At 52.3% G+C, this 11,064-nt stretch overlaps 1 protein-coding gene across 1 annotated transcript in view; it reads left to right on the top strand.

Moving 5' to 3' along the window:
* The first annotated feature begins 3,134 nt into the window (after nucleotides 1-3,134).
* POC1A (POC1 centriolar protein A) overlaps nucleotides 3,135-11,064 on the top strand; it is a 73,572-nt gene continuing 65,642 nt past the window's right edge. Inside the window, exons 1-5 of the mRNA XM_060109581.1 lie at nucleotides 3,135-3,483; nucleotides 6,457-6,541; nucleotides 7,542-7,713; nucleotides 8,068-8,247; nucleotides 9,625-9,732. Of these exons, the coding sequence (XP_059965564.1) occupies nucleotides 3,262-3,483; nucleotides 6,457-6,541; nucleotides 7,542-7,713; nucleotides 8,068-8,247; nucleotides 9,625-9,732 (767 nt within the window). The 5' untranslated portion in view covers nucleotides 3,135-3,261. The remainder of the gene's footprint in view (nucleotides 3,484-6,456; nucleotides 6,542-7,541; nucleotides 7,714-8,067; nucleotides 8,248-9,624; nucleotides 9,733-11,064) is intronic.

Below are 11,064 nucleotides of genomic sequence, written 5' to 3'. Positions count from 1 at the left end.
TGGACCAGTTGGTCAGTGTGGATACAGAACATTTCCATCGTCACAGAAAGTTCTCTCAGTCACACTGATCTAGAGGGGCTGTTCTCAGCCTTGGCTGCCTTGGCTGCGCACTGGAGAGCTTTTAAGAAACACTGGTGCCTGGCCCCACTTGCAGAGGTTCTGAATGGCAGCCAGGGCTGAGAACTGCTCCAAAGCCCTGTTTGCATTGTCTACTGGAAAGGATTCTCTAAAAGGTTCAAATTGAATTCAGACTTTTTGTGAGTGTCTGCATCCCGCTTCCAGCCCATGTGTGCAGAGCCAAGGTTGGGGGGTGGGGCTCAGTTTTGTGGAATTCCCTCTCTTATCACAGTTGGGCTGCCCTGGCCCCTTCCCCTCTCTCTGGACAATGTGAAAAGGAGGCCCAGAATCTCTCACGGGGTTGCTTGAGGCTGTGGGAGAGAGGCCATGCATCATGCCTGTCATGCTTATGGGAGTTGGGTAGAAGTACCCAGAGGCGTCCCTATCTGACTTGAGTGGATGGTGTGGAATGTGGCTACTGGCCAGCTCTGTGTCTTTCTGGAAACTGGCCCCAGGGACCCCTGGGTCCCTTGACATCACTGTCCCAGGAATTGCTATGGCAACTTTAGTCACGCTACGCACTGTTTGCAACATACATGGACAGGCCCAAGCTGGATGCTTACCCAGAGTGGCCACTGCTATGGGATAGAGGAGCAGGGCCAGGTGAGGTTGAAGGCTTGGGGCTCCATGTGACCTCTCCCCACTTTGGGGTGGGCCTACCATATAGAAGGCTGATCTGCAGGGGCACGCCAATTTCACAGCGGGTTCTCCTGAGGCCCAGAATTACAGTGGGTCTTTCCTGGGGAGGGTCACCCTGCAGGGGTCACTCCCACAACAGGGAGACCTGGTACCAGAGCTCCATCTATGAGCAGTCTCTTTTGGCTCACCTCAGCCCTAGGAGGGGACATGTGGCCCTTGGGTAGGGGGTCTGGGAGTGATGACAGGGTGAGAGGCCCTCACAGGGGGCCCTGAGTGTGGGCTTTGTACCAGGACAGAGACATCTCTGCCATAGGGGGGCTTGGAAAGGAAGCTCTCTTTGAGCTGCCTCAACATGGAGCCCCTTCAATATTAAAGCTCTTCCAGCACTGAGTGTTCCCCCCTCCCATGGAGGCCCCAGTCAGAAATGGAGTTCAATCTGGTCGAGGTGGCATGGGGTGGGGACTGCTCCATCAGAACATGGAGGCACCAATCTTGGTTTATGCAGGCTGTGCCAGTGTTGTATCCTAGGTTGTCTATGTGGTTTTGGCAGAGCTGAACTCCGCGTTTTTATGACGAGTAAATGAGCAAGAGGGAGTGGGGCATTCCCAGCTGCTCCTCCCTGAGGGGTAAGGATAGCAGACAGTGGGATCTGGAAAGACCAGCAAGGATGAGTAAAATCTTCCAGTGCCTCTCGCTTTGAGCAGACCTGACATTTGAAAATCATTTTACAGAAGTTTCATAAATTTAGTTATGTAGATTATGAACTCCTGTAAACCATGGGTGTTCTATAACTAAAACTGACGACAAAACAAAACCAAAAACGCCACCCAACAACAAGAATGATTGAACCCTTATGTGTAATAGATATATTTTTCTGTATTTAAATTTTTTTCTTCCTTAATGTTTTCACTTTAAATGTTTGTCCAGTAGTCAAGAGAATAGCTGAATAAGATGCAAACATTGGTGGGAAGGCTTGAAAATTGTCATTTGAACAGTGCTGAACAATTTCAGGTGTGTGTAAGCGATACTATACATGTTTTAAGTGGAATTTCATATTTTATAAGTTAAGTGAGCCTGAACATTTCTAACATACAGGAACCAGTTTTAAGCCGAACCACAGCGAAGATGGGATTAAATGTATCTGTTTCTTGGGTCTGGCCCCAAACCTTCCATGTCCAAAGAAGAGACTCACTCCTCCACATGCCAGCTCCCCCCCACTGCCAGTCTCTGAGTTCACTGAATTGGGCTCTGGTTTGCAGGTCTAGGGACACACAATCTTAGATCTCAGGATGTCCTGAGAAACCTCAGGGCCTGGCCAGATCTTAATCAGTGTTGAAGCATGGCCAATCCACACTTAACCAGAGAGGTGGCATAAGGTTCCCAAATCTTGACAGTGTCCAGTCCTGATCAGGTCCATGTTGGGAAGATGCCCAGAGTGAGGTAGGGGTGTGTGTGTGTGTGTGTGTGTGTGTGTGTGTGTGTGTGCGCGCTTTGGTGAGGGCGGGGGTGGGGTCGAGCGGGAAGGTCTAGAGACCCCAGAAAGTGAGCAAGGACGACCTCTGGCGGCCAGGCCCTTGGATTGTCTCCTTCTCTTTTAAACATGTAATTTATAACGGCTGCTCAGGGCTGAGGGTCCTGAGAGGGCCAGGCTGCGTCACACCCTCTCATGTCACAAGTGGGGAAACTGAGGTCCACAGAGCAGGGTTATTTTTCCTGAGGTCACGCAGCGAATCAGGCCAAGAACTAAGAATAGAACCCAGGCCTCTCCACTCCAAGGATGTGATGACGAGTGACTAGTGTTGTTTTAAATTGACACCTGTTATTCTTCTTCTTCTTATTATTTTTGCGGTACGCGGGCCTCTCACTGTTGTGGCCTCTCCCGTTGCGGAGCACAGGCTCCGGACGTGCAGGCTCAGCGGCCATGGCTCACGGGCCCAGCCGCTCCACGGCATGTGGGATCTTCCCAGACCGGGGCACGAACCCGTGTCCCCTGCATCGGCAGGAGGACTCTCAACCACTGCGCCACCAGGGAAGCCCTCGACACCTGTTTTAAGCGCGTTCGGAAGGGCGAACTACTTAAAGAATTCCCGAAGGGTGAATAATTGGCTTCTAATGGGGTACTGAGAGAAAAGCCGGCCTCGCGGGCGCTTGAAGAGGACGCAAACACAACGAGCCACAATTACCAACCCAAAGTGAACGCTTTAAGGATCTCCATTTCCGGGATCCTTAAAGCGTTCACTTCGGGATGTTATTCACGGCCCCGCCCTCATGGCATCTTGGGAAATGTAGTCCCACTTTCCTCCAGACACAAGGATGAGGGCGTCTTGGAACTGCATTTCCCAGAAGGCTGTGCTCGCCGTCTCGTTAGCCGGGGTACGGGTCGGTGGGGCGAATCTCTCATCCTGGACTTTTTAATTTCTCAGGGGGAATGAGTGACGGTGGACAGAGGCCTTTGGCGGCGCTGTCTGTAGGCTGCCTGGCCTGGGGGCGCTGGACGCGGAGACCATGGAGCCGGCCATACAACTCTCCTTCCAGTCGGGGGACAAAAAGCCGAGGCGCCGCGTCTCCTTTAATCGCGGTGGGCGGGGCGAGGCGAAGCGACCCGCGTTGCTATTGGCGGCGGTTGGGGGCGCGGAAACTGAACGGGACGCAACTGCAGCCGCTGCTTCCTCGGGCTCGTCTGGCGCCTTGGGCGCCCCTGGCCCCGCCATGGCCGCGCCCTGCCTGGTAAGTTCCTGCCAGCTGCGGCCGCCCGGGCTTTAGTCTCCCCGCCTAGCCGGACGGAGGGTTCCGAGCCGGTCTTCTCTGGCCCCAGTTTACCGTCTGTGCAGGGGGCACTTGAGTACGAGCACCTGGTGAACGCCTCCTGCGAGCCAGGCTCTGTTCGGGCTACCGGGGCTAACAAACCAGCCTCTGCCCCCAGGATTTGCATCTCCCCCTAGCGGGGGAGACACTTGTATGGCCCGACTGGAGGTGTGACCTGGGGCCAGCGCCGGGCCTCTCTGCCTTCTGTCTCCTTATCCTGAGCAGTGGATGGCTGAATGGGGGTTTGTTGAGGGTGCACCCTGTTACGACGTGTGGGAACAGCAGGCCCCCGGGATGCCCGGGACGGCCCAGGCCTGTAGTGTGACCTGGGCCAGACTGCCCTCTCTGAGTCCCAGGTTCTTCGTGAGGCCAGAGGGGAGAACTCCAAAGCCCCTCTTTTTGAGAGGTGGTTTTGAACCTGAACCTGCCTGGTCCTCTGGCTGGGTTGAAAGTCAAGGACGCTGGGTGGTTGGCCTGTTGGCTTCCTTGGGTGTCTGGGCATGTGAGCAGAGGGCCTAGACTAGGAACTAGGCCTTTTGATCTCTAGTGGTGTTTCACCCCCCACCCCAATATATAAACCACCTTTGGGGGAGATGAGGAACCAACAAGCCTGTGGGATTGGAAGAGAGGGTGTCGGGAGATTTCAGGCGTCCCCTGGTTAGGGGCGGATCTGAACTTGCCTCTAGAGGGTGCACTATTTTACCCTTATTCTTACAACAAGTTCAGGTGGAGCAGTTTCTGCTCAGTTCCCCGCCCTCCTCCAGCTGCCATTCCTTCTCTTGTTGAAAGGAGGACTCCGGCTGGTGTGTTGGGGGGTGGAGCTGGGCAAGGGGCCACGGGAGCCTTTGTTCTGGTTACAGCTCCCTGCAGTCCTTGTTCTGCCCCAAGGCCGTTTTTTCCTCAAGAGGAGGCTTTGCTGGGCTCCCTGGTGCCCCCAAAATGCTTCTTTGAGGTTTAAGATATTTGGGGTAAGGGGAGATGTCTGCATGGCTGGACTATAACTCTCCAACATGAATTGCTGTTGGATGGAGAGAATCTCTGGAATATTATCTCCATGTCTTCCTAAGCTACTGCTTCTCTGATGTTGGGTGGAGTGGAGATGGTCATAAAGCCACTGGGGGCTTATTCAGGGCTGACCTTTGGGTTCACTGGTCGGTCCACAGTGGGACTGAAGGTATAGGATCTGATTCCTGAGATGAGGGTGCTGAAAGTCCCCATTTTCTCTTCTTGGGTCTTTCGAAAAATAACTTTATTGAGATATTATTCACATACCATAAAATTCACCCTTTTGAAGTGTAAAATTTAGTGGTTTTTAGTACACTCACAATATTGTGCAACCATCACTGTCTATTTCCAGAACATTTTTGTCACCCCAAAAAGAAACCCATACCCATTAAGCAGTCACTCCCCTTCTTACTGACTGGCCCCCCTCCGCCGCCCCCTCCCAGTCCCTGTCAACCACTAATCTATTTTCTATCTTTATAGATTTGCCTATTCTGGACATTTCATATAAATGGAATCAGACAAAATGTGGCCTTTGGTGTCTGGCTTTTTTCACTTAGCATAATGTTTTCAAGGTTTATCCGTGTTGTAACATGTGTCAGTAGTTCATTCCTTTTTATGACTGACTAATATTCTGTTGTATGGATATACCACATTTTGTTTATCCATTTATCTGTTGGTGAATATTAAGGTTTGTCCACTTTTGGGCCATTATGAATAATCCCGCTATGAACATTTGTGTACAAGTTTTTGTGTGAAAATGCTTTCAACTCTTATGGGTATTTACCTACAATTGCTGGATCATTTGATAACTCTGTGTTTAACTTTTTGCAGAACTACCAAATTGCTTTCTACAGTGACTGGTTTTTGTTTTTATTTTTAAACATTGTTTTGTCTATTCTGTTTGTTTTACATTTTATGTGAATTTTGGGATGAGCTTGTCAATTTCTGCAAAAAAAAGGCATCTGAGATTTTGAAAGGGATTCTGTTCACTCTATAGATCAACTTGAGGAGTATTTCATCTTAACAATATTAAGTTTTCCAAACTATGAACATGGAATGTCTTCCCATTTATCTAGGTCTTTCTATACTTCTTTCAATAATGTTTTTTAGCTCTCATATGTCTTGCACTTCTTTTGTTAAGTTATTCCTAAGTATTTTGTTCTTTTTTACGTATCATAAATGGAATTGTTATCATACTTTTATTTTTCACATTGTTCATTGTTGGTGTACTTGATTTTTGTATATTGATTTTGTATCCTGTAAGCTTGCTGAACTTGTTTATTAGTTCTAATAGATTTTTTAGTGATTCCTTAGGATTTTCTATATACAAGATCATGCCTTGAGCATTTTTTTTTTTTTTTTTTTTTTTGGTGGTACGTGGGCCTCTCACTGTTGTGGCCTCTCCCGTTGCGTAGCACAGGCTCCGGACGTGCAGGCTCAGCGGCCATGGCTCACAGGCCTAGCCGCTCCGCGGCATGTGGGATCTTCCCGGACCCGGGCACGAACAACCTGTGTCCCCTGCATCGGCAGGCGGACTCTCAACCACTGCCTTGAGCATTTTTTTTTTTTTTTTTTTTTTTTTTTTTTTTTGCTGTACGCGGGCCTCTCACTGCTGTGGCCTCTCCCGTTGCGGAGCACAGGCTCCGGACACACAGGCCCCGCGGCCATGGCTCGCGGGCCCAGCCGCTCCGCGGCACGTGGGATCCTCCGGGATCGGGGCACGAACCCGCGTCCCCTGCATCGGCAGGCGGACTCCCAACCACTGCGCCACCAGGGAGGCCCTGCCTTGAGCATTTTTAAATGCTGCTGGCTGTTATAGGAAGAGTCTTGGCCCTGGGGAAGCCCCTTCCTCATCCAGGCTTCACATATTTGACCCTGGCTCTCCCTCAGGAGGACCCCTCGCTGGAGAGGCATTTTAAGGGCCACCGGGATGCAGTTACCTGTGTGGACTTCAGTCTCAACATGAAGCAGCTGGGTAAGAAGAGGCATCTTGTCCTAGGCACTAGGTTATGAGCTGGGAAGGTCGTGTTTCTTCCCGGGAGGTGTGGCGTTGGGGGAGCAGGGCACAGCGAGGACCCAGGTGCGTTGTCTAGACCTACCTCCTGCTTCAGCTGGCCAGCTCTCTGGGCGCTAGGCTTTATGAGCTCCATTCTGCATGTGGCGTGTGAGGCTCAGAAAGGTTGGGGGCCTTGCTAAGGTCACACAGCCTTTGAGGTTAGGACCCGGTTCTGGGCTTTTCCCTGCACACCCCATCCACCTCTCAGGTCTGGCCTGCAGAATGAGCCCTTAACAGTGGCTTTTTCCTTGGGTCTTTACTGATTCTGTTGTCCACAGTACCACGGGCACAGCTCCTTGTTGAAGACGCCCACCACTGAGAAGGATGGGGAGCAGAGCGGGATGCTCCCCTCCCCCCACGGCCCTTATGCTGCAGCCGAGTGCTCCCTCCTTAGCCACCTGGGGGTTCATACACAGCTGTCACGGCTGCAGCTTTCTTGTTTCTATGGACAAGGCTCCCCCTTCATCCAGTGGTCAAGGTCCCCTGCCAGAAGCTGCTGGTCTCGTGATACCCTGGAGATTAAGAGGAAACTGAAGTCATTTTTGGTCTGTTCTGGGGACCTCCACTAGGCTTCTGATGGGTCCTCGTAATGGTAAAAAGGCCACTGGATTGAGCTGGCTCCCCAATTTTGTGAGGACTTGCTCTCTCGAGCCGCAGAGTGTGTCTGTGGAGAGACCCGGGACCCTCGGTTACAGCCCAGGTCTGGTTGCTGTGTGGGCCTGCTGCCTGGAGTGGTGACAGGCCTTAGGCTCTCCAAACTCCTGCTCAGCAGTCACTGGAGGTGTGGCCTGTCCCCATGGAGAAGGCAGAGCTGGGCTGTCCCTGCTGCCTGCACCCCACCACCTACCCATCTCCAGCATCCTGGTGGAGGCTCCGGGCCTGCTTGAGCCGAGCGTCATGGCATCTGCTCTCTCCTCAGCCAGTGGCTCCATGGACTCATGCCTCATGGTGTGGCACATGAAGCCCCAGTCACGTGCCTACCGCTTTGCCGGCCACAAGGACACCGTCACCTGTGTGAACTTCTCCCCTTCGGGACACCTGCTTGCCTCGGGCTCCCGCGACAAGACTGTCCGCATCTGGGTACCCAACGTGTGAGTTAAAGACTTGGAGGGGCTTGTCTGAGTCTGGGCCCTAGTGTTGGACTGGTCACAGTGGGACATCTGCCCCACTTCCGAGGAGGTACCATCAGAAGCTGGGGCTTCAGTCGGGGCCCTCCCCTCAGGGCCAATAGGGAGATTCTGGGCTGACCTCAGCCATCCTGGAAGGGATTCCACCGGACACTGCTTGCACGTGGATGAGGCTCTGGCTTCCCTTTTTGGGGACTGAGGCACTCAAGCCTGGATTTACTTTGGGAGGGTTCTGAGGGGTGGGGAGGGCTTCGATGTGCCCTTATGTTGCTGTTATGGGTTTATGGGTTTCCTGACTCTGGATACCCATCCCTGCAGCAAAGGTGAGTCAACCGTGTTTCGTGCACACACGGCCACAGTGAGGAGCGTCCATTTCTGCAGCGATGGCCAGTCCTTCGTGACAGCCTCCGACGACAAGACAGTCAAGGTGTGGTCAACTCATCGCCAGAAATTCCTGTTCTCCCTGAGCCAGCACATCAACTGGGTCCGCTGTGCCAAGTGAGTAGTGTCCTACCTGGAGACCGCTGGAGGGACCCCGGGGGTTGGAGGGCACAGAGGAGTTGCCAGGTGCTAGCACCGTGACCTTGGACAAGTTACTTAGCCACTCTTCATCTTCCTGAACCTTAACTTCCTTATGTGTGAAAAAGAACAATAATAGTTCTCACATTGTAAGTTGTCCAAGCTTCACTGAGCTAATGCATGACAAGTAAGTTAGTCCATTGTCAGCCACGATTGACCCCTGACGCCTGTGCTGATGGAGCCCAAGGTGAGTCATCAGGGGCCACTTATTAGCAATAGCAACAACAAGATACCGTCAGTACCACCACTAGACATTTTCTTCTAACTCCTCATGGCAGTCCCGCAAGTAGGTGGCATTGTTGCCATTTTGCAGATGAAGAAACTGAGGCTCAGAATAGTGTAGTATCTTGCCGTGGGGCACATTGGGAGTAAGTGGCAGAGCTGGAGTTGGAAGCCGAGTGTCTGGCACTAAGACTTGCCTACTTTCCTCTGAGGACGTTCTGCTCCTCAGAGGTTGATTTTGCTTCAGAGCTGCCAGATGGGGGCCCAGGCTTCTGAGAGGGGTTGGTCTGGAAGCCGGTTCTCCCTTTGGTGTGGGGGCCAGTGCCGTGGGGATGGGGGCCAGCTGATTCAAAGCACCTTTCAAGGTCTAAGAATTGCAGACACAGCTGTGCCTGCTTCTAGCTTATTCTGTTCCTTTCAACAGAGATCTCACGTGTCGAATCTCTGTGCTCTGGAGGAAGGGGATGGGGTGTCTGGGGACACTGGGAAACCATGGCAGTCAGAGGTTGGGGACTGTTGAGCTGTGTTCTGGGGACCCCATGAAGTTACTTGTTCTCCAGGGCCCTCGTTCCTCTGTCCTGGGAGGTCCCTAATTGCTCTGAGAGGCCCTCACCATTGGGTTCCTGAGAATAGGAGGGGCCCTGCCAGCAAACAAGTGTTGAACTTACACCGGGCCTTTGGTGGTGGGTCCCCAGAACCTCCACTCCTTTTTTGTTAGCAGGTTGGTTTTGCTGACCCATTCTCAGGGTTAGATGTGGATTCAGGGCACCTGGGAACAGGATAATGAGGCCAAGTACCAGCAGTCAGCATGCATGTTGCCATGTGCAGTGCTGGGGGCCTTGCGTGGGACGCTATTGCCTACCTGCTTACCAGGAGGTAGGCACCCTTCTGACCCATCTTGTAGAGAGAAAGGCATTTGCCCAGGATCACTCAGGGTCAGAGCAGGGCATGTGGCCCAGGAGGGTTCCTGAGGTCAGGTGGTGGGCAGCTCAGGAAGGGTGACTGTGGAAGATGGTGTGTGGTGCCCGTGATGTCTGTTGACTGGTGATGTGACTTGTGCCCCGCCTGGTTCAGGTTCTCCCCGGATGGGCGGCTCATCGTGTCTGCCAGTGATGACAAGACTGTCAAGGTGTGGGACAAGACCAGCCGGGAGTGTGTCCACTCGTACTGTGAGCATGGCAGGTGAGTCCCCAGACCCTGTCCTCCACCTGTAGGCGCTCGAGAAAAGCATAGACCTGGGCTCAAAGAGGACCTAGTGGCCTCCAGTGGCCGCACTTGGGGCCCACCGCCATGTCTCTGCTGCTCCCTGGCTCTGTGTCTTTTCGCGTGTGGGCGGAAGTTTCTGCCTCATCCCCATCCCCACAAACAGTAAGAGTGCTTAACCTCAAGGCATGAAACTCTTTTTAAACATCTTTATTGGAGTATAATTGCTTTACAATGGTGTCTTAGTTTCTGCTTTATAACAAAGTGAGTCAGCTATACATATACATATATCCCCATATCTCCTCCCTCTTGCGTCTCCCTCCCTGCCTCCCTCCCTCCCTATCCCACCCCTCTAGGTGGTCACAAAGCACCAAGCTGATCTCCCTGTGCTATGCGGCTGCTTCCCACTAGCTAGCTGTTTTACATTTGGTAGTGTATATATGTCCATGCCACTCTCTCACTTCGTCCCAGCTTACCCTTCCCCCTCCCCGTGTCCTCAAGTCCATTCTCTACGTTTGCGTTTTAGAGAAAAACAAATACCGTATGCTAACACATATATATGGAATCTAAAAAAAAAAAATGTTTATGAAGAACCTAGGGGCAGGACAGGAATAAAGATAAAGATAAAGGCATGAAACTCTCGAGGCCTCTCTTTTCCCTTCACTTTCTAGTTCTCAAAATTGTGACACGTCTGTCTAAAGAGGTTGAACCCAGACCCCCAAAAGGATGTTCTCCTTGGTGATGACTCTATAAATGAAAGGCTAATCAGGTTCTTGTAGTGGATGGTGGCTGTTCATATCATGCTGCATCACTGAGAGGGATGAGCCTGCATTTGAGCAGGAACTCACCCAATCTGGGTTCCTAGATGATCCCCAGCGTCTGCCCCTTGTTAGGTTGGGAGCCCCAGGTAAGGGTCCCTCCCGAGGGCTGGCCACGATACCAGCCTGGGTGTCACATATGAGTATATTGAGGGCCCTTGGCTTGTCTTCTAGAAATAGGTGAGCCAGTGGTTCTGGGACCCTGCTGGCCCTTGATGTCTGGGCCTCAGTTGGCAGGGCCTGCCCTGCCTCCTGCTCTGGTAGGGGCACCAGCTCTACCTGAAAGCACCCGAGCAGCTGGCTGACCTTTGGTCTGAAGACAACTTTCTCTGCTCGCATTTAGAAGTTGGTGCTGAGACTTGCTCCCTGGTAAGTGCCCCTCAGGTCACTGCTAGCCTCTGTTCTCACCCTCTCCTTCTTGTTCTCCTTTGGCCGCCTGGTAAAGATACAGGGCAGTAGGGAGGTATTCTGGGCTGAGGGAAGAGTGTGAGCA

This window comes from Mesoplodon densirostris, chromosome 10 (genome assembly GCF_025265405.1).
Source record: "Mesoplodon densirostris isolate mMesDen1 chromosome 10, mMesDen1 primary haplotype, whole genome shotgun sequence".
Classification (NCBI taxonomy): domain Eukaryota; kingdom Metazoa; phylum Chordata; class Mammalia; order Artiodactyla; family Ziphiidae; genus Mesoplodon; species Mesoplodon densirostris.
This window is presented reverse-complemented; position numbering and strand designations above follow the sequence as displayed.